This window comes from Aspergillus nomiae, assembly GCF_001204775.2.
Source record: "Aspergillus nomiae NRRL 13137 chromosome Unknown contig00104, whole genome shotgun sequence".
Taxonomy (NCBI): domain Eukaryota; kingdom Fungi; phylum Ascomycota; class Eurotiomycetes; order Eurotiales; family Aspergillaceae; genus Aspergillus; species Aspergillus nomiae.
This window is the reverse complement of record NW_015378159.1, coordinates 63,749-83,470: the sequence shown is the minus strand read 5'-3', so window position 1 is coordinate 83,470 and position 19,722 is coordinate 63,749. Positions and strand designations below refer to the sequence as shown.

The 19,722-nt window shown below is 48.4% G+C and overlaps 10 protein-coding genes across 10 annotated transcripts; 4 read left to right on the top strand and 6 right to left on the bottom strand.

The window, feature by feature from the left end:
• Nucleotides 1–682: 682 nt before the first annotated feature.
• On the bottom strand, nucleotides 683–1,795 carry ANOM_005902 (uncharacterized protein; the record flags this gene model as incomplete). Its single annotated transcript, XM_015551159.1, has 1 exon — nucleotides 683–1,795. The coding sequence occupies one exon, from the start codon at nucleotides 1,793–1,795 to the stop codon at nucleotides 683–685; it is 1,113 nt and encodes a 370-aa protein (XP_015407687.1).
• A 2,260-nt stretch (nucleotides 1,796–4,055) lies between these two features.
• Nucleotides 4,056–4,577, top strand: ANOM_005901 (uncharacterized protein; the record flags this gene model as incomplete). Its single annotated transcript, XM_015551158.1, has 1 exon — nucleotides 4,056–4,577. One exon carries the CDS (start codon nucleotides 4,056–4,058, stop codon nucleotides 4,575–4,577), a length of 522 nt encoding a protein of 173 aa, XP_015407685.1.
• A 461-nt stretch (nucleotides 4,578–5,038) lies between these two features.
• On the bottom strand, nucleotides 5,039–6,637 carry ANOM_005900 (putative salicylate hydroxylase; the record flags this gene model as incomplete). Its single annotated transcript, XM_015551157.1, has 6 exons — nucleotides 5,039–5,458; nucleotides 5,525–5,606; nucleotides 5,664–5,979; nucleotides 6,037–6,203; nucleotides 6,262–6,449; nucleotides 6,557–6,637. The coding sequence occupies 6 exons, from the start codon at nucleotides 6,635–6,637 to the stop codon at nucleotides 5,039–5,041; spliced, it is 1,254 nt and encodes a 417-aa protein (XP_015407686.1).
• Nucleotides 6,638–7,167: 530 nt separating this feature from the next.
• ANOM_005899 (uncharacterized protein) lies at nucleotides 7,168–9,334 on the bottom strand (the record flags this gene model as incomplete). Its single annotated transcript, XM_015551156.1, has 3 exons — nucleotides 7,168–8,875; nucleotides 8,934–9,040; nucleotides 9,089–9,334. 3 exons carry the CDS (start codon nucleotides 9,332–9,334, stop codon nucleotides 7,168–7,170), a joined length of 2,061 nt encoding a protein of 686 aa, XP_015407682.1.
• A 260-nt stretch (nucleotides 9,335–9,594) lies between these two features.
• Nucleotides 9,595–10,650, top strand: ANOM_005898 (dihydrodipicolinate synthase family protein; the record flags this gene model as incomplete). Its single annotated transcript, XM_015551155.1, has 2 exons — nucleotides 9,595–10,053; nucleotides 10,111–10,650. The coding sequence occupies 2 exons, from the start codon at nucleotides 9,595–9,597 to the stop codon at nucleotides 10,648–10,650; spliced, it is 999 nt and encodes a 332-aa protein (XP_015407683.1).
• Nucleotides 10,651–11,030: 380 nt separating this feature from the next.
• ANOM_005897 (sialidase family protein) lies at nucleotides 11,031–12,194 on the bottom strand (the record flags this gene model as incomplete). Its single annotated transcript, XM_015551154.1, has 1 exon — nucleotides 11,031–12,194. The coding sequence occupies one exon, from the start codon at nucleotides 12,192–12,194 to the stop codon at nucleotides 11,031–11,033; it is 1,164 nt and encodes a 387-aa protein (XP_015407659.1).
• Nucleotides 12,195–12,732: 538 nt separating this feature from the next.
• ANOM_005896 (putative sugar transporter) lies at nucleotides 12,733–14,552 on the top strand (the record flags this gene model as incomplete). The annotated part of the gene is made up of 4 exons (XM_015551153.1): nucleotides 12,733–12,951; nucleotides 13,007–13,717; nucleotides 13,775–14,131; nucleotides 14,202–14,552. 4 exons carry the CDS (start codon nucleotides 12,733–12,735, stop codon nucleotides 14,550–14,552), a joined length of 1,638 nt encoding a protein of 545 aa, XP_015407660.1.
• Nucleotides 14,553–15,231: 679 nt separating this feature from the next.
• On the top strand, nucleotides 15,232–16,333 carry ANOM_005895 (glycerol dehydrogenase Gcy1; the record flags this gene model as incomplete). Its single annotated transcript, XM_015551152.1, has 3 exons — nucleotides 15,232–15,357; nucleotides 15,426–15,441; nucleotides 15,504–16,333. 3 exons carry the CDS (start codon nucleotides 15,232–15,234, stop codon nucleotides 16,331–16,333), a joined length of 972 nt encoding a protein of 323 aa, XP_015407661.1.
• A 587-nt stretch (nucleotides 16,334–16,920) lies between these two features.
• ANOM_005894 (uncharacterized protein) lies at nucleotides 16,921–17,822 on the bottom strand (the record flags this gene model as incomplete). Its single annotated transcript, XM_015551151.1, has 2 exons — nucleotides 16,921–17,631; nucleotides 17,700–17,822. 2 exons carry the CDS (start codon nucleotides 17,820–17,822, stop codon nucleotides 16,921–16,923), a joined length of 834 nt encoding a protein of 277 aa, XP_015407662.1.
• A 1,276-nt stretch (nucleotides 17,823–19,098) lies between these two features.
• On the bottom strand, nucleotides 19,099–19,626 carry ANOM_005893 (uncharacterized protein; the record flags this gene model as incomplete). The annotated part of the gene is made up of 1 exon (XM_015551150.1): nucleotides 19,099–19,626. The coding sequence occupies one exon, from the start codon at nucleotides 19,624–19,626 to the stop codon at nucleotides 19,099–19,101; it is 528 nt and encodes a 175-aa protein (XP_015407663.1).
• Nucleotides 19,627–19,722: the final 96 nt, after the last annotated feature.

Here is a 19,722-nt window from a genome sequence, read left to right as displayed (position 1 = left end):
TTTTTTCATTATCTCTATTATTTTACTATTCCATTTCTTTTCCTTTTATCTCAAGAAAAGATAATATCACTATTTTCATTAACAGACTGTCATGCCCGGGTATTCATTGTCAAGTCCTAAACTGATATATACATCGGTGCACTTATGTACAATTTATATAGAACTAACTTATTGAATAGATTAATAGTTATAATAGCTGTGACTATTATCAATACTATGATAAATATTATTATTATCCAAATATTAATTAATATAACATTTCTTAAAAAGAATAGATCTAAATTTAAAAAATTAAATTTCCTCAATATATTCTCGCATATCTGATTTACTGCTGCTTCAGATCCGCGGCTACCAGCACACGAGGCACTCGGACAAAGCTGAATGCACGGGCGTATATTGGGTATGGGGGGCAGCCGGCTGGGAAGTAGATCGTAGATAGTCTTGGTACATACGTCTTAATCCCGACTCTGATCAACGTGTTCAATGGGAATATTACGATCCTATCGAGTCTTCCATATCTAGCAACTTCCGGAGTGGAAGAGTGTTACCCCAGATTTCGAGTAGTGTTGGGTGGATCTGTGTAAAGGTTTCTAGAGTCTGTAGGTAAATTAATGAATTTATAGAAAGGGTTGTGCTGGTCAAAGTCATGTTCGATTCGATGGAATAAAACGTTATCTCTATCTTAGTTCACTGAAGTCGAAGCCTTCGTCTTCTCTCTCACCAAATCCACCGTAGCACAGTGGAAGGACCCCCCAATACTATTGACATGTTTAAACGGACACCGGATGCACTTCATCCCCAGCGACTCAAACCATTGCGCCGTCTGGACATCGCTGATCTCCACGACGACTCGTTCTCCATCCAACACCAACGCATTCAAACACAACCACGGGCTAGTCATATACAGTGGGGGGCTGTCCTCGCCTGGCTCCTTAGGTGTGAATGGATACGGTCGAAGGTCCCAGTCCGCTAGAACCGCGTGCTTGCGCAGCGCCGCCTCACTGACTTTCTTGGGGTTGTACGCCAGCAGGCCTTCGCGCAGCGGGAGGATCGTTGCGTCGATGTGCATCGCGTGCGGATCGTCCACCTCCAGCATCTCGATCTTGTAGCCCGTCGGTAACTGTGCCTGGATGTAATCCACTCCGGCTTGGTTGGTGACGTGGCTGAACTGACCGATGATCGTCTGCCCGAACCGCATGAAGTCCGCCGTGTCGAACGCCGGTCGACTGTTATTGATGACCCATTGTCCCGTACCATTAGCACCGCCTGTTCGACTGCTACTGCTACTGTTGGTGCCATCATCACTCTCGTTACTGTCCAGTAAGGTCTCGGCAAACGAGGACGCCGGACGCCGAACAATCGTCACACGCGCATCTCGCGCCAAATCATCGAGGATGGGCTTGAATGCGATCTCAATCTCACGATTGCGACACGGCCAGGCGAAACAAGCTTCGATCAGGGTATTTTGGACGCTCATCAGGCCATCGCGGGGCATGGCGCCCGTGTAGCCGTTCTCATCGAGCCAATTGATCCCCACGGGGGGTCGGTAGACGTTGATGCCCTCGGCCTGGAGGATGGCGGCGAAGTAGTCCAGCTCAGCCTCTGCCTTGGCGATCAGCGTCTCGTCGAAGGGGGAGTGTGGTTGGAAGCGATGGGTGTGCGCTGAGGGCATGGTTGCTTCAATCATTGGCGCCGGGGCGCTGGGGAAACAGGCACGACCGGCGCGGCCTACAATCACGCTTTTGAGTGGGGACCATTCGTCATCTGCTTGGACGGATGGGAAGGTGGCGACCATTTTGGGTTGAGTGTGTGTGTGTGTGTGTGTGTGTGAGAATTAGTAAAGAAAGATATGTAAACCTGGGGTGGGGAGGGATTGAGAGGAGTTGACAGAATAGTAAAGGTAGGTATGCCCTTGGAGATGGCTGGTGATACTTATCGTATTATAAATAATAATCTAGAGGAATTGTTTGATCAATTTCGTAAGGGTTTGATCATGTTCTACTCTGTATATCCTACCGATCTTCAGCTTCCAGATGGGTAGTATAGTATAGCATAGTGGATTTGCAAAACAAAAAACAAAACGAAAAGTTTACAAAACACGAGGAATGAGGTGGATCTACCATACCGGAAAGTCTTTGTGTCTCTCATTCCGGATATACCGACTGACATATCATATGTATCTGTGCCTTCCGGGGTAAACACGATCCTCGCAGTACTACTGGATTGGGCTCCAAGAACGACACGAAGAGAGCACCTTGCCTCATAATTATTCTTCAACAGCAACTGGACCAACTCAGATGTTCCACGTAGTCAATGTAGTTACTCTACCTGCGGGTTTGGTTCTAGACACATCCGTCCGATGCAAGACAACGATAGTATATTTCAAGCGAGTATTGTTTGTGACGGTTAGTCGCAGGCCGTTTCTGGCTGCTTTTCTGAAATTGCTGCGGCCCCCGCGCCTCTTGAGGTCCCGAACAAGATAGTTTTGCCCAACTAACTAAAGCGGTGATCCTAAATACGACTAGCGCATTGTGGATTCAGATGAGGGGAGCTCGCAAAATGTGATCGGCCTATCATTTCTTCTTCCTTAATCGTTATCCGAGTGGCGATCCTAGCGCTGGGTAATGTCGAGATGAGCGACCGCCATCTCCGCCATCAAAAATGCCAGTGTGGTTGGTCGCCAGTAACAGCGGAGTGTGTGTTCCTGAGAGATCATTAGCTGAGATCTCTTGTTCGATCGCCGCTTTGCTGCAAGGTTTGCTGGTGCATGGGTCCTCTTTCTGAGGACGAATCTTCATACAAGGTATACTATTACGAGGGTAAGATATACGCGGTTGAAGAGCGGGAAGCGGGGTATGTTAACACTATTTAAGCCACCCGAACTCCCGTCCTTGCCCCTCCCACCCAGCTTCATCCTCCAACAAACCTTGTGCCCTGGCAAACTGATAACCGTCATTTAAACAATATGCCTTCATACATTGTGAGTGACTAGCTTCCTATACAGCCGCTGAAACCAAATTTGCGTTCGCGAAACTAACCTTCTTGAACTCTGGCAGGTTACGTGTCACGAAGACGCATCGGACGAGGATTTTCAAACGTAAATCTCATAAACTGATGTCATGAAATATGAGCTAATCAATGGGTCCATTAACCAGGGTCAAACAGCAGTGTATTGACCAAGGTGGTAAAATAGGACACGAGTATACGCTCATAAAAGGCTTTTCGTGGGTATCCTCTCAGTCCGTATTCCAAGAGACTTCAACTAACTATCCAATCTTCGAATCATTTTACAGGGTGACTTTTGAGGATGGTAGCATAACGACACTCGAGGCTTCTCCACATGTAAAAGCAATTGAGGAAGACGGTGTGGTTACTACCCAGTAAGCTCAAGGGGAGTTGCGCGAGGTCTTTGTGTTCGGGAATGTGTTTGTCATATAACCAACCTACATTGACTATACAATTGTATTCAGAACACCAGCCCCATGGCACTGAATTCCAAAATATTCTGCCAGTTGGAATCCATGGATAGAACATCACAATACTCGCAAATCTACATACTCATTGCCGTGTATTGCCCCTAGGTCTTGTGATCAGTAGGAAAATTATAAATCCATATCGCGTTCTACGCATTTTACTAAGGATTGCACATGAATTTCAGTCGGCGGTGGGGCATACTTTAAGCGGTCCATGAAGGATGGGAAGAATCAACTCGTGATAATTCTAAGCCCAAAGCGAATGGTGGTTCGTCGGATCTCGGACCGCGGAGTCAGAGAGCTAGATAGAGTGCCTGCATTCTCCATGGCACCTGGAAGTAGGTAATAGCAGCTATTGGAACTGGCCAGGCTATAGTTCATGTGTTCCATAAAACATATAAAGGGAAATAGTTCTTCAGAAGAGGGAGATTCATGATAGTGGCTATGTTACAGATATGATCAGGTGATTCAACCCTTTCCTAACAGAGTATAGTGGATCTTCATATCTCACGATAAGGAGATTCACTACACAACGAGAGAAATAGGCAATCAAGGGACGCGCACGTTTGCCTTCAAAACACCATGATTCTCTTCTCACGATACCATCTCTTCGAGATCGGGGATCAGTCCTGGTGTCCTGAATGGATGAGGGCGTACATCCAATCTTGTCTAACTCGGGTCTGGAATTTGCACATCCCGCCTTTCAGCAAGACCCCTCCAGCAGGTATAGCTGCCGATCTTATTCGCGAGCACGTAAAGGATCCCGACTCCTTCACATTTGTTGATCTCTGTGCGGGTGCAGGCGGGCCAACCGCAACCCTCGAGCATGTCTTGAATGCGAAACTCAGAGCGAAGGGCAAGGGAGCGGCGCGATTTGTTCTTACGGATCTCCACCCTCGCTTGGAGGAATGGTCCGCCATCAGCAGACGTCAGGAAAATATCTCGTTCATCTCCGAGAGTATGGACGCTGTGGAATGTGAGAGAGTGGCCCCGGAGAACCGGAAGGAGTGCAGAATCTTCAATTTGTGTTTTCATCATTTCGATGATTTGCTTGCGTCCACTATATTGCGGAAGGCGACAGAGTCTGCCGATTCTTTTATGTAGGTTCTTCAACTCATATTAGACGAAGAGAAGTGAAATACTAAAACTTGGACTGGTAGAATCTTCGAATTTGCCCAGCGCAATTTCACTTCCTTGCTTAGCATCCCAGTCATGTTTCTTTTCCCATTTTGGTATACGCTTTGTCGGTATTGGAATTCCCCTCGGCATCTGTTCTTCACATATGTTCTTCCTTTGTTACCTTTCCTTATGTCCTTTGATTGCATGGTGTCAATAATGCGTTGTCGGACACCGGAAGAGATTCGAGCGCTGTTGGATCGACAGGACTTGGACCTCAGTGACTGGGAATTTAAAAGCGGGCACCGTATGGTATTCGCACCGTTTGTATCCGTCTACTACTACGTCGGAGTAAGAAAGGAACACTTGCAAGATTGACCCCAAAAGCAATCAGGTGGCAGTTATGCAATTCCAATGGTCGTCTATCCAGTCATGATGTTGCACCGTATTTACGCTTCTTTTATCCGTATCTTACACTCTTCTATAGCATCGTATGCCAGAGTGTTCGATTGTCGCCTTGACATAAGTCCGATAGAGTCAGTCTCATGTGTCATACCGGAATAACCCAAAACGAGATCGCGCATCCATTGCAGGATGCCATCTGGCATGTGGAAAGCGCCTCGGTTTCTGAGTGCTCCATTGACGTTGGCTGTAGTGCGGGGTTTGCGCAAGTCCTCGTAGACTGTGAGCGATTCGAACACCATGTCCCTGAGTGTTATGTCCGAAGAGTCCGGTTGGTTCTCTAGGTGCTTTACAATCGAGCCCAATAGCAAGCCCAGTACAGCGCCATCCTCCGAAGCCATTGCAGCACCCTGGGCCTGATACGGGAGCGTTGGGTGACAAGCGTCTCCGAGTAGTGTGACCGACCCCTAGTGAATCGATACAAATGAGTGGATATCCCGAGGCTGTTCATATAATCTCTAGGATTAACAAACCTTGCTCCAAGTATATAATTCGGGCAGGTGGCATAGCTTCCACCTCACCACGGATGATATACAAGAGATTAACCTCTGAAGACTATGACACGAGTTAGCGTTCAAATCCATCAGGAAAGATAAACTTGGAGATTCGTACGTCGCGTCCCAGTCCCGAAAGCCCGATTTCATTTCCTCCAAATCACCCTGAATGGTACGTGCCCCAGCAGGTAAATTGTCTGGTAGTAGCAAAACTAGGTTAAATTCTGCGCCCCCTCGTACCGGGTAGAATACGGCATGTTTCTCTGGTCCCAGCCAGGCTGTGACAGAAGTTTTGCTACAAAGGCTGTCTATCTCCGGGTCGCAGAGGGCCTCAAGTTGCTTCCTTGGAAACACCGCACGGTAGGCCATATCGCCAGTCTCGATTGGCGGACAATGTCGATCGAAGATTGTGTCTCGGACTTTTGACCATAACCCTGACCACGAATTAGTCCATAACTGTCGGGATATCAGTGACAAAATCATAGACAAACCATCAGCACCGATGATAATATCACCTGCTACTGCCTCCCCACCCTCGAGAATGGCCTGCGTATCCTGGAAATCCAAGTCCTCAACTGTAGCCCCGAAGCGTACCTCTACACCCATCAGCATAGCCCTATCAAACAGAATCTGTTGATAGTCCGCTCGGTGAATGATACTAGACAGACGTGAGACAAGAATACTCAACGGCCCAAGTGATAGCACAGAGTACATACATCCATGGAGCTCCATACGCTCGAGCGACCGTCTCATCACATTCCATGGACGTTATAAGTTCGCCATTCTTGTACCGTCGAAGATCCATCGATTCGACTATTGCTCCTTTCTGCACGACCTCTTCCTTCAGGTCAAGCTCCTGCAAAACCCGCACGCCATTGGGGGGTATTTGTATACCTGCCCCGACCTAAACATATCAAATACACCCCCATCAGACCTGCCTACGCAATTGGGCACTGGTAAATGACGCGTTCTCAATACTTACGGGCAAGAGCTCAGACTACGTTCGAGCACAATCACGTCCAGCTTTTCGCGTCGGCAGGCAATAGCACATGTCAGACCACCTATACCAGCGCCTACGATAATGACCCTCATGGCGGCTGTTTGTCCTGAGTGCTGTTATGGGGATCCCGTTGGGTATGGATGGGGCTACTGGAGGTTACTATCACTAGCGCTAGACGCGGCTGCAGATCCTGCGGGGCTTGTAATTTACATTCCATGCTGGGCAAAACATCTGCTCGGATTAGTCGCGTACAGTGCCCCTTGCTGCGTATGGTGGATACCGTATGTTTTGGCCGAGAATGGTTATGATATGCATTCAGCGCAGATAACCAACACGTTATCCCAACTGAGACGTCTTACTTCCTCTTCTAACGCGTTCTCGAGCTCTTTAGAGATGGCTGTATCGGATTTGATCACCCCGACTATAAGGAGCCGGCTCGATATCAGGCAGAATCACGAGGATAGGCTTATCCGAAGAACCCTCAGTAAGTATCAGTTGCGATTCAGTATTAGCGGGATCGGGTCTATATATATTCTCCATGGTAATTGTAGAATAAAACATTGATGAATAACGCAACTGTGGTAACATTTATTCCAAGCTACATTGTTCAATGCGCAATACCCTACGGCAGAAAGCTGGATGTCAAGTCCGGGAACGTGAATTCTCCAATATCGCCGAATAGAAAGTCATCCATCTGGGGCCCCGTGGAGTCGACAGGAAACTGGACTGGCGCTTTGGCGAATCGCTGAGTTTCATTTGCAAAGCTCTGTCCGCCCGCCGTTGAAATGTACGCATTCTGAATCTGTTGATGGTCCTCGGACAGACTATTAATCCCTAGGCTGGCAGCACAGCCGGCGAGTTTCCGACTGAGACCTGGAGCCATGCGCCGGATTGGATGCTGAGGAATACAGTTTTGGTTGCGGAACAGGTCTAGAACTGCACTGATGAGATGGAACTCATCCTGTACGTTGATAGACAGTTGATCGTGGTGGTTGTGACATATCTCCAGTAACAAATGACCGGCGAAAGCGATCATGATATGAAAGTAGTGCGGCATGCCGACGAGGCTATTTTTAAGCTGGTTGTCATTCAGGATCATCTCGTAGATCCCAACTGCTGCATCGTGGGCCATGTTCGCGGCAGAGACGAAATGCATCGGGATGGGATTCCCATGAAGCCCTTTGAATACCTGATGACCGAGATAGAGTTTGCCGAATTGGTAGTGAAGCTCCAGACCCTTTCTGGGGAAATCGCCGATGTATGCGTTTGTGATGAACAGCGCAGAGAATTTGGCGAACCATTTATCTAGCTGTCTTGAGTAGTTGGTGATATGGTGTGTAAGAGTCGGTGGCAGCTGCGTCTGATTATCGGATCCCAGTACATCTCGCACCTGGCCCATGATTAATAACAGGGACACTTGGGAGAGGATCCGAACGTCTGATTCCGTGGTCTCGGCGCGATGTAGGTATGTTTCCCAGCTCACTGCGATATCTTTGTCGCTGCGCAGGAGAGAGTCACGGTTGTGCAGGATCGAGAGATGTTGATCGCATACGAACAGGAGATACCATAATCTAACTCGATCTACAGAGGTTGTCGGGTTTGCTGCAGATGGGGAGCAAGACTCAGGGTCGCGGGCACCGATGAGATAGTCGAAGCTGCGGTGAAGACGGATGTCTGCCGTCCGTCGAATAGCATCACTGCAGAGGATTCGCGAAGCATCTGCGAGCCAGAACGAGGCGATACACAAAGCCCTGAGATATTCAACGTCGCGCTTTTCAAACAGGGACCGCATCACGAGGGAGCGGAACTCCTTGTTACAAGCTGTGTAGTACTTCTGGTCCTGGGGATCATGGAGGGCTGACACAGTGCAAATCGCGGCAAGGAGGATGGGAGAGGTGGTGCGTAGCTGCTGTAGGTCGTGATGCTCACTACATATTCCGTATAGGTAATGGTCAAGGCGCGAAAAGTACCGATGTAGTAGCTTCTCTGCGACTGCAAGGGACACAGTGCCCTTGGTGATGAGATCATCTCCATGAGTCGCACGACTAGCGCGACGACCCGGTGGTGACTCGACAGATTTAGGACTTCCGAGCTTGGCGATATCGAGAAACGTGTCAATGGGAGCCTGAACGGCAGATGGGGAATCAGGTGGTGACACTTCGCATCCCTCACTTTCCTCACGGTCAGGCTCTCCGCTTAGTGGGATATTTTCCCTCGCCTTTCCACGGTCGGTTACGAGTGGCTTTGGCCGCCCGAGATCCAAGTGTTGGCAAATGATGTCGACTGTGTCGTGCAAGTTCCGCAGGTCAGATTGTACCAGCTCCACACTTCTGATCCCAGGGTAAGCATGTGTATGATGTTCTACATCACATTTAGCGGGGAACTCACTTCACGTCTTCCACCAGCGACTGCAGACTACGATTCAACACGCAGGAAAGCGACCGGCGTCGACACCGAATACAGGGAGGGCCATCCTCCGGCATGTCACATCGGATCTAATGGAGCATTAGAGTAGGCGCTTAGCAAGTGGAGGAAGGGCCCACCTTGTTCTTCCTACAGGCCGCGCATGCGGTGATCTTGCGCGTAATAGAAGGCAACACTTCCACCAGCGGCGGTACTCCAGCTGTCTCGCCGGGCTCTTGTTGCGGGTTTCTCTCCGATGCATGATTCGACTGGGCGATCCTGAAAGGGCTTTGCTGCTGTTCTACATTGGGACTCAATCCGCTTGCTACCGGTTGTCCCGGGTTGGGCACTCGTGTTGGACTCCATTGTCGTTTACGTTTCGCCATGAATGTTGTGGATTATATTATTTTTGTTGCCACATTAGGGACAGAGAATGCAATGGTGTCGTAGTTTCTGAGGAGCCATCGTAACATCGGATCGGCCGCGTCGTAACCCCGCATCGTCGGTAGATCTCTAGCCGGACATGTCGGGGTATTCCCGATGGCTGGTTGCTTATTACTAAACACAGGATATAAATCACCTGGAGAACGAGGTGGCTTGGATAAAATAAACTCTATCCATTGAAGGAAGACCCACGATCGACACCATGACTTCCTCAGTTGCGGCAAAGTCCAGACCCCTACCCCCTGGAATCTTCTGTCCGGTAATATCCCTTTACAAAGCAACACCTCGACAAGAGATCGACTATGAAGCCTCATACAAATACTTCTCCTACCTGATCCGTGGAGGTGTTGACGGCCTCGTTCTGGGTGGAACAACCGCCGAGGCAGTTTTACTGTCCCCAACAGAGCGCCAAGAGCTAATCAAGATCGCTCGACGTGCCGCGCTAGACCTGGGATTTGACAACTTCCCCCTTGTAGCGGGTATTAGTGGGCAGTCGACAAATGAGTCAATACGCTTGGCAGAAGAAGCTCGACAGGCAGGCGCAGACTTCGGGCTCTTGCTGCCCCCAAGCTATTGGGCCAAAGCTGTATCGAAGGACGTTATTATCGACTTCTACAAGGACGTTGCGGACGAGAATATTCTCCCCATCGTCATCTATAGTGTAAGTTACAAACGTCTACAATATCAATTGAGCTTCAGAGAATAACTGACGACACAGTTCCCCGCTGTCTGCAATGGCGTGGACATGAACTCGGATGTCATGTCGACGCTGGCCCAGCATCCCAACATCGTCGGTGTCAAGCTGACCTGTGGGAATGCGGGGAAGGTTACCCGACTCACACAAGAGTATTCGCATGAACAATTCAGTGTTTATGCGGGTTCATCAGATTGGCTCATTCCCTGCCTCAGTGGTGGGGGATCAGGCTGCGTGACGGGAATAGGTAATGTCTTCCCCAAGTCGGTCGCCAGGTTATATGCTCTATGGAAGGATGGAAATGTACAGGAGGCCATGAAGCTGCAGGGCTTAGTTGCACAAGCTGAAAAGGCCTGTAAAGAAGGTATCGCACCAACCAAGTTCGCAGCAGCGCACTTTGCGGGGCCCTTGGCAGGCGTTACAGAAGAAAATGCATTTTGGCCCCGACGGCCATATAAGCCATCGGCAAAGGGTATGCAAGACTGGGTTGTCAGTGTAATGCAACATCTGGTCGAGATTGAGAATTCTCTACCTGATGTGTCTGGCCCCAGGAGGGCTCAATGAGAAACTATGTGTAATATATGAAGATAGGCCAAATAGAAATTGAAGTAAACCTCAGTGACACCTTTTGATCTACTAGTATATGTCCGTATTCTGAGAATAGATTGAGAAGCAGAATAATCGCTATGGTGCTTGCTATAGGAAAATAGACGGTGATATATAATATTGACAGTTATCTGTTCCTAGTTACCCTACTTTCAATGTGTTGTGTATGCCTGATCAGCTTGTAGTGAGATATTGTAAGCCATAACAAGCGTGGACAAACAAATTGCGCTCTATACGATATATTTCTGTATTTTCCATGCTTGAAAGATGTGTTATTGTAGTCTAGACCACTTCCGCAAATCCGACGCCAGTATACATTCGACAAAACCAATACTAGTCTAACTCGTGAAGAAATCATACTTAAGCTGCACGTACTTGATCCTTTGTCTCCAAAAGGTGTACGCAATGTGAATCCTGTCTCCACCAAACACCATACTCGGGTATGACAACTCACGGTTAAGCTTTTTCTCGCTGTTGTTCGTCATACAATATCCGTCGCCATCTTCCAATACGCGTCGTTCCCATGTCTTCCCTGAATCATCGCTCCAGGCCACGCATAGTGGTGCTCGTGGTGCCCCCCAGAATGACTCTCTACCGTCCTCTGTAGATCGCTGATCTTGGCGCTCGTCAGCGCCATCTCCAATGTCATCGTACAGGCCCTGTCGACGTCCTGTGGCGTCTAGCTTGGAGGAATGGTTGTACACTAGAACCACCCTCCCGGAAGGCAGCACATCGAAGCAAATGCCCGCATTGGGGTTTGGAAGAACGGTGGCCTGTGGTGAACTCCAGGAAAGGCCATCAGGCGAGGTTGCTAGATAAACATGGTCCGCCCATCGACTGCGAAACAAGCCAAGATAGGACCCATCTTTCAAGCGCTGTATTTCCATGTGAACGCAGCCTGTACTTTGTGGGATAACAGACTCTGTCCAGGTATGTCCCTCGTCCCTTGACACACGGATACAAGAGATATCGTTATTCCCTAGCCAACGCTCCCCTGGGTCTACGCGACACTTGAAAACGGGAATGACCCATGCACCATCATCTAGAACGATGAGTGGCTGGCGAATGAAGATGCCGGAGTCCGAGAACAGAACTTCCTCTTTTCCCCAGGTGATTCCGTCATCTTTGGAAATGCGATGCTTCACAATTGCCGAGTCTTGGTTTCCGGCGTGCTGCGACGTGTACAGAAGCCAGAGATCTCCAGCTGGTGTACGAAATAGAACCGGATTTTGTTCGCTGCGGGTATTATCGTGGGTCATTCGTATAGCTTCTGACCATGATTGCTCACCCGCCCTCAGACGGGATAAATAGATACTGATGTCTGGCTTGCCCTCCATACTACCACCAAACCAGGCACACAGGACATCACCATTGGGGAGTAACAGTAGGTTTGAGGCATGACTTTGCGCTGTGGCCTCGGGTAGATAGCTCTCTCGGTAAAAGTATGGCCTGTTGGTCTCGCGCACCAAGCTGTCTTGGGGAAGTGCTGGAGTCGACACCATGTTTAAACAGATAGACGAGAGCAAGTCTTCTTAGTATAACTTTAGCGTAACGAGTTAAACTGCTCTCTAATCTTAACCTGTCTCTTGCCGCATCCAACCAGAATGCCCCAGTATATAATGACAAGATTGCGTGGCCTTCTGCCGAGGGGCTGCCATGCAAAAGGCTAAAATAAATCGGGCCTCGTCCGATAGGTTATGCAAAGCTCGGGGGATAGTCCGACTGTCTTCAAAGGCTGTCTCCACCTTCCCCAGATCGTCAGCCCGCGAGAATGTGGGGTTGGTGTGTACAAGCTTAATGTCTTTATTCGTAATCGGAATGAACATGTAGCAGTGCTTGAGCCATAAAATGGCAGCATACCATCCATCATGAGACCCACTTCTCCCCCTTGCTGAGTGCTCACACAGCTTATGAGTTCCGAGATTCAATATTTATATCAGACTTCCATCAGTACCTGGCATGCTCCTCGTTTCCCTTACATTATCTACTGAGTACTCATAAGATCCACCGTATCAAGTCTTTGTCCTAAATACATCCTCCATGGCAGGGGGTACTAGCATCTGGGCGAGCAAGGAAGCCAGAACTGACCCGAAGGAGATTTTCAACCTAAGGCTTCTTTATCTCCTTGTATCGGTTGCCTGGGGTGGGTGGTTCTATGGCTTCGACACCGGCAACATTGGAGGCATTCTTACCTTGCCTTCATTTGAAAATGCTTTCGGTCTGACAAACCTACCGGATGCAGAGGTTGACAATCGAAAGGTATGACCGGTTCTGCTTTGTGATCTAACTGAAGTATATATTGATGGGATCACAGGGAACGATTGCTGCAATGCTTGCGGCTGGTGGCTCAGCAGGGGCTCTCTGCGCTGCACCAACATCAGACTTTCTTGGTCGCAAATGGTCGGTCTTTCTATGGGGATTTGTCTTCGTAGTGGGTGCTGCAATGCAGATGGTGGCTGATTATGACGTCCTCCTTGCGGGTCGCTTCATCGGTGGTATGGGGGTAGGAGCCAGTTCAATGCTCACACCACAGTTTCTGGCCGAGAACTCGCCCAAGTCTGTCCGAGGATCCATGACTGCAACATATAATCTGATGATCCTAGCCGGTATAATGCTCGCCTTTTGGATCAACTACGGAGTATCCTTGTGGTCATTTCCTGGCGTCGAGCATGATAACGCGCAATGGAGAACATCGATGGGAATTCAACTCATTCCCGGGGCTCTGATGTGTCTAATGATACCTTTTGTCCCTGAAACCCCTCGGTACCTGATTAACCATGGCCGCTCAGAGCAGGGGATCAAGAACCTATGCCGGCTGCGGAAGCTACCTATCGACCATCCCTATGTTCAAACGGAGTACCAGGAGATCGAGGCCCAGGTACGATACGAGCAGGAGTGCTATCAAGGTCACAGCTATTGGGTTGTGATTCAGGATATCTTCCTAATCAAAAGCAATTTTCGACGGTTTTTCCTCGCCGTTATGCTGTTCCTATTTCATAAGTTCACCGGGACAGATTCTTTGAATGTGAGCACGGCTCTTGAACTATTCCAGTGATCCAGACTAACAATATTTATCTTCTAGTACTACGCACCAGAGATATTCGAGCTAATTGGCGTTAAAGGTAGCTCCAACACACTTCTGACCACTGGGGTGTATGGCGTAGTCAAATTCGTCGTCACCATCTTCTATGTGACCTACCTAGTAGATCGTGTTGGTCGCCGCCTTCCTCTGCTCGTTGGTGCATGTCTGCAAGCAACCGCAATGTTATACCTCGCACTGTATCTCCGATTTGCCGGCACTAACACCGACACGGTGGGAGGCACTCCTGCGGGAGGTATAGTCGGTATTGTGTGGATCTACATATACGCCTTTGGCTGGTCATTCGGACACAGCGTGGCATGCTATGTTGTGGCTGCCGAGATATTTCCAACTCGAATCGTACGCCATTCCCACCACTTTTTTCATATCTTTCTATCTCCCATTGAGAACTAACGATATATCATTCTAGAGGTCGGTCTGCATGTCTATTTGCTTCTTCGTCAACTGGATTGTCGATTATGGCATCACGCGGGCGACACCAAATATGATTACCGAGATGGGATGGGGCGTCTTCCTGCTCTACGCGCTATTAACCTATGCCGGGGTGGTTTTTATCTTCTTCTGCCTTCCTGAACTCAAGGGACGGTCTCTTGAAAGTATAGATGACTTGTTCCAGAGACCGCTGTGGAGCATGTGGCGACATGCTTACCCCACAGAGGAAGAGAAGACACGGCAAGGCATTCCGCAATTGATGAAAGGTGGAAATGAGGATGACAGAGACGGAGACAAGGACCGTCCGGTTCATGTTGAGTCTGTTTAAGGTGTATATGAATTGCTCTTATTCAGCTTGAATTTTGATCGAAGTATGCAATATCACTCAAGGTTCGATATATAATTGTTGCGCTTGACGATCCGAGCAATCGTAGATATATTATGTCAAGGAACACAGTATATGATATTGAGTCTCTATAGACAACTATCTCCTCCCTTGACCGGCCGTTTTCCACAGCACCATCATTTTTGTTCCTTGGATAATTTGGGTATTCTAACCTATATGAATCGATCCGTCCTCCCATATATGCGTCTGAAAAAATAATTTAGCTCTCGTTGACATTTGTTCTGTGGTTGGGGTTTGTGCTAAGTACGGTAGAGGGCTGGTAGCGAACAGAAATATATCTCTGCTGTTCAATGCTAAGGTTGGTTGACACAAAAGGCCACTAGGATGTTCTCCGATGCGAATCTTAGTACTGTTAACTTCATAAACATCGGTCGATTAATGAGGTTAGTTGATCGGGTCATTGAGTCGACGTAGGGCCCTGCTAGAACATGAAGGTGAGTCGCTTTGCACCACCGGCGTTCTCTCCGACGCATCCCCGCACCACACCCTACACCCGAGGCAGGACTATGTCCGTCTAGTATGAACAAGTGTATGATAAGTGACTTATTGGTGCTACTCAAATTCTTTGTAGTGACCAGGTCGACTAATTACGCATCACACTATGGCAACTTTCACTCTGAACACAGGTGCTACGATCCCGGCCGTAGGGTTCGGGACATGGAAAGCGGCGCCCGGAGAAGCTGCAGCAGCAGTGAAGACAGCGTTTGACGTTGGATATCGGCATTTTGTAAGTCTGCTTCAGTTATTTTATCCTCTACTTTTTGTTTTATACATATCACTAATTTTAAATCGTAGGACTGTGCCCCACTATGTATGTGCCACTGTCATCAGAAACATGAACGTTTCCAACATCTAACCCTATCTCCAATGCAGACGGCAACGAGCGCGAGATCGGAGAAGTATTTCGAACCACCAAAGTACCTAGAAGTGAATACTTCGTCACGACTAAACTGTTCGTCTTCACTTACACGCATGAACAAACATGTCTACAATACCTAACCCAAGTTGACAGATGGTCCTCAGACCACCGCCGGGTGGAGTCTGCTCTCGATAAATCTCTCGACGATCTGGGCCTCGACTACGTGGATTTATATCTCATGCACTGGCCAGTAACACTGGACCCATCCCCTAACCCAGAGGAATATGGCAAAGAGAACCGCAAAGTCCACGCAACAGGCTGGGACTTTAGCAACACCTGGCGGGAGATGGAGAAGCTATTAGCAACCGGCAAAGTGCGCGCAATCGGCGTGGCGAATTTCTCGACCGTGAACTTGGAAAGATTGCTCCAGACGGCGAACGTGGTGCCGGCCGTTAACCAGACTGAAATCCAGCCGTTGCTGCCGCAGGATAAACTGCACGCGTATTGCCAGGAGAAAGGGATTCATCAAACTGCGTTTGGGCCGCTGGGTGGGTCTGGGAGTACATTGCATTCTCATCCGGCTATTGTAGATATTGCCGCGAAGAGAGGGTGTGATACCGGGAATGTGATGCTGAGTTGGGGGATTCAGAAGGGGTGGAGTGTTATTCCTAAAAGTACGAATCCGAAGCGCATTCTGGCGAATCTTGTGGGGAATGTTCAGTTGACGGTGGAGGAGATGGAGATCATGGATTCTTTGGCTGTGCCTAAGGGAAAGAGGTTTAATCGGCCGGATTGGGGGGCTGTGATCTTTCATGATGATGCAGACGTGGATCTAGAGGAGTAGGCGGGCATGGTCCGATACTCGTCGTCGGCTATGGATATGTTGTATCTCAAAAGGACACTGTGGCCTATCTTTAGCATACGTCTCGTTGACGTGTGTTGGTCGCTATCTATACTTTCGGATATGAACATAAACTATTTACTACTGATGTCACTTGTGATAATTCTGCACGATAGCTGGTTAGACACGCCTTAGACAGAAACGAAACATAGATTACAGCCAATATCATTAAGACTTCGGAAAGTGTTATAATGGTCCTGCCCTGCGAGGAAATGAAAGGAATGGCCTTCATTTCGAAACATCCACCAAAACAGCGGAGTGAGTTGTATGTTATTGATCTTGCATGTTGTCTATTTCAGTCAATAATAAAGGAATGGGGCAGGCAACATCAAATTGGTGGATCCCAACAAACCCTTCAAAATCGTGCAACATATCAGTACAATGGGCAAGTGATAGATAGGGTTAAGAATACCTGACGCAATAAGCTATAACAATATCCTGAATAAAAGACCAAACTAACTAAACAAATGAAACAAGCTAACGAGCCATGGCTTCTGTAATATGGGTGTCATTCGGGATGTGATACGCGTTCACAAATTTTGTTGAATCCGATCCAAGGCTGGAACACGGGACAACATCTGATAATCTGGAACAACAGCGCGGCTTGCGGGACCTCCTTGCGTTGGATAAGCCCGTGGTTGGTTTTCATGCAGAGCCGCGGTCTGAGGATGAGCTTCTAGTTCGTATGTCTGCCCATCGTTGTGCATGCCTGGGTTAATAAAATCGGGTGCAAGGCAGGACCGCTTGACCAGACCTGTATAATGACTATATTCATGACTCCCTGCAGTTACAGCTGCTGGGTGACTTTTAAAGATATCCCCCGGTATCTGCAGCGAAGCATGGCCCTGAGAACGAGGAGCCGGCTGCCGATAATGCTCAAGGCGCAGCGGGACCTGTCGCTTTATCAACGACCGCGGCTTCTTTCGGAGCCTCAGTTTTAAACCCTGGTCTACGAGTGATTTGGACAGAGGGGTTGACTCCGCCATTCCAGGAAAGCTCTTTGGGCGAAACACGGTGAAGCGGTCCGAGATGATGGACTGCAAATGAATGGCGGCACCCTTACCCATTTCGAAGAGTGTGAACTTTAGGCGAAAGTCTCCTTCGACTTTCACCGACAGGTCCCCAAATACGAAAAGGTCCATCTTGTTATTATCCTCGTCTTCAGCTCGTGAAGTGACGATACTAAAGTACCAGTCAAGTTCGTTGATGGCGGAAGTGTGCCATCTGAGGGATTTGCCAAGCTGCAGCACATAAAATAGTGGGGACTTTCGAGATAGTGCTGCGCGAGGTAACTTGCCTCCGCTTTTACTCGGACCTGCACTACCGGTGGGGGGTCGACTGGCCTGCGTTCTCTCTCCCTCCCACCGGCCATGCGTGCCTGGGCAGGCTGCTGTCGGATGATTAACTCAAACTCCGAACCGGGAGACGACATCGTGAGCAGGAAAGATTGAACACTGAGGGGTGCTACTAAGATGAGTATAAGTTAACGTCTATGGATTTGTAAGGGTGAGATATTGAACGAGACTAACTGAAAATAATGAGCCAAAGGATCCAAATCGGGAATATCCGTAGAGAGGGTTGCCAGGAACCATAAACAAAAGACTAAGATACTCAGGGAAGACGCAGAAAGAGGGATTCTGTGGTTTTGCAACAAAGCCAACATGAGCGGCAAAACTTTGGAGTTTGCTTCCTGATCTACGCAGTCATACTGTCAGAATGACATTGGTATGACTATCTGATCTCTGCTACGGTAAGCCAAAGCCGCTATTCTGCATTTCCTTTGATTCCTTGGGCAGGCAGCATGATCCAAATTCCTTGGTCTTCGCCAATGACTAACATCACGAAGTCGTTTGGTATCTTTCCATTTTTATAGATGGCGGTTGAATCCTGGTACAGGACGGCATAATCAGCTCGCCCAAAAAGGACGCGGGGAAAGGAAAGCTGGTGCCAGAATCAAACTGCAATAATGCTGTACGGTGATTTTGGTGCTTTAATTTCATTATATACCTCCTCTTTCTGAATCCTTTTGGTTAGAACAAGGTAGCAAGGTTAGGGTATTTTGGAGATAATGTGCAGGGTGTGGAAGATACAGGATCTCTTAGCACGAAATGGTATTACTTTTTGCGGGGCCCTAATGGGCAGAGGGAATAGTATGTTGAGTATTCAAAGCTTTGGCAGCTCTCCTTAAGGTCTTTTGTGCCAATTGATCGTACCTTGAAATGGCACTGATGAGGGCGTCAATGCGAGGCAAGACTTACGCCAATTTATCCTGGGGTGAACAAAGATCTACCACGCAGAGCTTAAGACCGCGATCCTGGATGTTAGTACCAGCTTCCTTTCGAGGAGAGCTTGTCTTGGCTAAAGTCTGTAGTGACATGAGTTATTCGGGCCATTCTGGGAGCAAATCATCACAGGGCACATATTTCTTGGCCTCAACTAAGCGATCGGGAGTAGAGCTATCCGTTTCATTAATGGCTCCTAGAAGGAGGACGCGAGGCAAACAAAACCTTTTCGCAATGAAACATAAGTATGATATGAAAAACTGAAGTGTATCGAGGATTCTGTGAATCCCTTTCTATATTCCATTCCGTAGTAGAAATTATATGTTTGTATATTGGACGGCCCTCGGCACCGCACGATAGAAATTGGGTTCCCATGGCATAGATAATCTGAAATACAAAATCAAGGCCTGTTCCCGGTGTTACAATTCAAATCTCCCTTGGATGTTGCTTCTCGAATTTCAACCACATCTCCGGCACCTCATATATCCGTACTGTTTCCGACGCTTCCGAGAACCACTCACTAAATTCTCGATACTCCCGCTTCGTCGCGCCCGATCCCGGGCCCAAATCGAAAAATCTTCCATCTATAGGCCCGAATCCAGTTGGCACCATATCTGCTGTACACTGATCATTCAGAATACAAATACCGCGACCGATCATAGCGTTCATAATCTCGACATAGCGCTTTACAAAGTCGGTAGAGGAATCGCCATCTTGTCGTGGGACATAATTTTTTACTTCGCTTTGGAGGACAACAGAATCAGGATCAGCGCCTTCGGCGATAAGACGGTCGCGCTCCTGCCGTGCCGAAGTCGCGTAGTCCTGGGGAGTCTCATAGACCATAGGCTCGTCGTCCGAGTCGTCTCTATAGCTCTGAGCTGATTCAGAGTGTATTATACCCGAGGGTTGGTGTTGTTCTTCGGACATTTTAGGTGTTGCGGCAGTGTCCTTCATCCTGAAACTGTACTAGTCTTCGTTATGGTTTTCCTATGTTGAGGGAACTAAATGATGGATAAAATGCCGGGGAAGCATAGAGAAAACCTGGTCTGG